The sequence below is a fragment of the Carlito syrichta genome, unplaced genomic scaffold (genome assembly GCF_000164805.1).
Source record: "Carlito syrichta isolate Samal-C Ts95f unplaced genomic scaffold, Tarsius_syrichta-2.0.1 Scaffold312909, whole genome shotgun sequence".
NCBI lineage: Eukaryota > Metazoa > Chordata > Mammalia > Primates > Tarsiidae > Carlito > Carlito syrichta.
Window position 1 is genome coordinate 5520 of NW_007257005.1, and position 2356 is coordinate 7875.

The 2356-nt window shown below is 44.7% G+C and overlaps 1 protein-coding gene across 1 annotated transcript in view; it reads right to left on the reverse strand.

The window, feature by feature from the left end:
• Positions 1–1027, reverse strand: part of LOC103272612 (leucine-rich repeat-containing protein 37A2-like) — a 4791-nt gene extending 3764 nt beyond the window's left edge. Inside the window, exons 1-2 of the mRNA XM_008070093.1 lie at positions 850–1027; positions 56–249 (exon numbers count right to left, since the gene is read on the reverse strand). Coding sequence (XP_008068284.1) covers positions 56–249; positions 850–1027 — 372 coding nt within the window. The remainder of the gene's footprint in view (positions 1–55; positions 250–849) is intronic.
• Between the last annotated feature and the right edge of the window lie 1329 nt (positions 1028–2356).

The window sequence follows — 2356 nt, forward strand, 5'->3', positions numbered from 1 at the left end:
TCTTGGCAACCATCAGTTGACCAGATGAGCCTTCCTTCCCGAACTTCCAACTCACCTTGGCCTTGGGTGCTCTGTGGACCACCTCGAAGTGAGTTTTACCTACAAGTGGATCAAGTGGATCCTGCATGATTCGAGATTTTGCTGCTGCCTGTTCCAAAATGAAGAGGGTGTGCTTCAGGTCTTTGGACTCCCTTTGGTCCCCAGACAGGGCTTTTGCAGAGGCAGCTGAGGGAACATCCATCTGCTTTCCTAAGGAAGAAAGCCAATCCACCTGTGTGGATGAGGGTTTGGTGTGGGAGGGGCTGCCCACCAGCATCTGGGGCCTCTGCGCCCTGAGAGACCATTCTGGCTCCCTTGGGGCTGGCCTCCCATGCTTCCTTTCCATGGCAGCATCCTCCACCAATGGCTGGGTGCTTTGTTGCCTTCTGATGAGATGATCTTTAAGGGTTTTCTTGAGATGCCTTTTCTTAATGCCCTTGGGCCCCTTGATGATTACGCCCACGGTCCGCAGCCTTTTCCTAAGACCCTGAGTCTTCAACAGCCTGGTTCCCTGTGGCTGGGCAGTTTTCAGGTGGTCTGCAGAGTTTTGGTGTTTAAAACTTTGATATCCTAAGGGGCCAGGCTGCATCAGCATACCAGCTCCTATTTTCCTTTTGACTGCCTCCATTTTTTTTTTAATTAGTGAACCTAACCAATTTTTAAGGATATAATACCTCCTCAATCTATTTCTGTAAGGATTGTTGGATGTATTGTTTCTCCAAAAAGATGGGGGCTTTGCTTTATTAAAAAGTTTTGAAAAAAGCAGTTCTGTGAATGGTGACAATGTTGATTCCATATCCTCTAGGTTACCCAGTGAGAAATAGGGCCAGACATAATTGAGCGCACTGATGACATTGCTTTCATCACTGAAGTCCAGTTGCTCACTGAAGATGTCTGTCTGTTTGACAACCCTCTTGTCTGAGGGTGTCTCTGGCTCAATAATGAGCTCAGTGCTGGTGTGCTTCTTCCGGGCTTGCAGCACCTTCATGAAGGTTCCCTCTGTGTTTTTTATTGCTGTTTCTTCGACTGTCAAGAGGAAGCACAGAGAAAAAAAAAAATACCTGGGAATGCATCTTACAAAGGAGGTGCAGCTCTCTACAGCAAGTACCACTAGCCACAGCTGGAAGAAACAGAAGACCAACATGAGCCAGTGGAAAACATTCCATGCTCATGGACTGGAGGAATCACCATCATTAAGAGGACCATACTGCCCAAAGCAAGTTGGCTACAGAGTCAACACAATCCCTCTTGAATGACCTGCGTCATTTTTCACAGATCTAGAAAAAATAGGACTCAAATTCATAAGGAAGAAAAAAGAGCCTAAATACCCAAATCATGCCTGAGCAAAAAGAACAAAGCTGGAGCCATATTACCAGACTTCAAACTTTACTACAAGTTCACAGTAACCAAAACAGCATGTTAAAAACAAAATAGGCACATAGACCAATGGAACAGAATACAAATTTCAGAAATACAGCTGCTGACCTACAGCCAACTGATCTTTGGCAAAGCCAAAAAAAAAAAATCAGTATTGGAGAAAGAACACCCTATTCAATAAATGGTGCTAGGAAAACTGGCTAACTATACGCAGAAGAAGGAAACCAAATCCCTTCTCTCCATGTACAAACATGAACTCAAGATGGATTAAAGTCTTACATATAAGACCTCAAACTATAAAAATCCTAGAAGAAATCATAGGAAACACTCTTGCTGCCTGGGTGCCGTGCCTCATGCCTGAAATCCTAACACTTTGGGAGGCAGAGGCGAGAGGACTGGCTGAGCCCAGGTGTTCAAGACCAGCCTGGGCAACTTGGTGAGACCTCATCTCTACAGTTTAAAAAACAAAAACAAAAACCCAAACACTCTTTCTGGACATCGGCCGAGGCAACAAATATATGACCAAGTCCTCAAAAGTAAACGCAAGCTGGGCATGGTGGTGCATGTCTGTTATCCCAACACTTTGGGAGGTCAAGGTGGGAGGATTACTTGAGCCCAGGAGTTTTGAGATCAGCCTGGGAAACATAGCAAGACTTTGTCTCTTCCAAAAATAAATAAATAAATAAATTAGCTGGGTAACACCTATAGTCCTGGCTACTTGGGAGGCTAAGGCAGAAGGATTGCCTGAGCCCACGAGTTCCAGGCAGTGGTGAACCATGATTGTGCCACTGCACAACAGCCTGGGCAACAGAGAGAGACCCAGACTCAAAAAAAAAAAAAAGAAGCAAATGCAGTAAAAACCAAAATTGACAAGTGGGATCTAATTAAACTAAAGAGCTTCTGCACAGCAAAAAGGAATGATCAACAGAGTAAATAGACA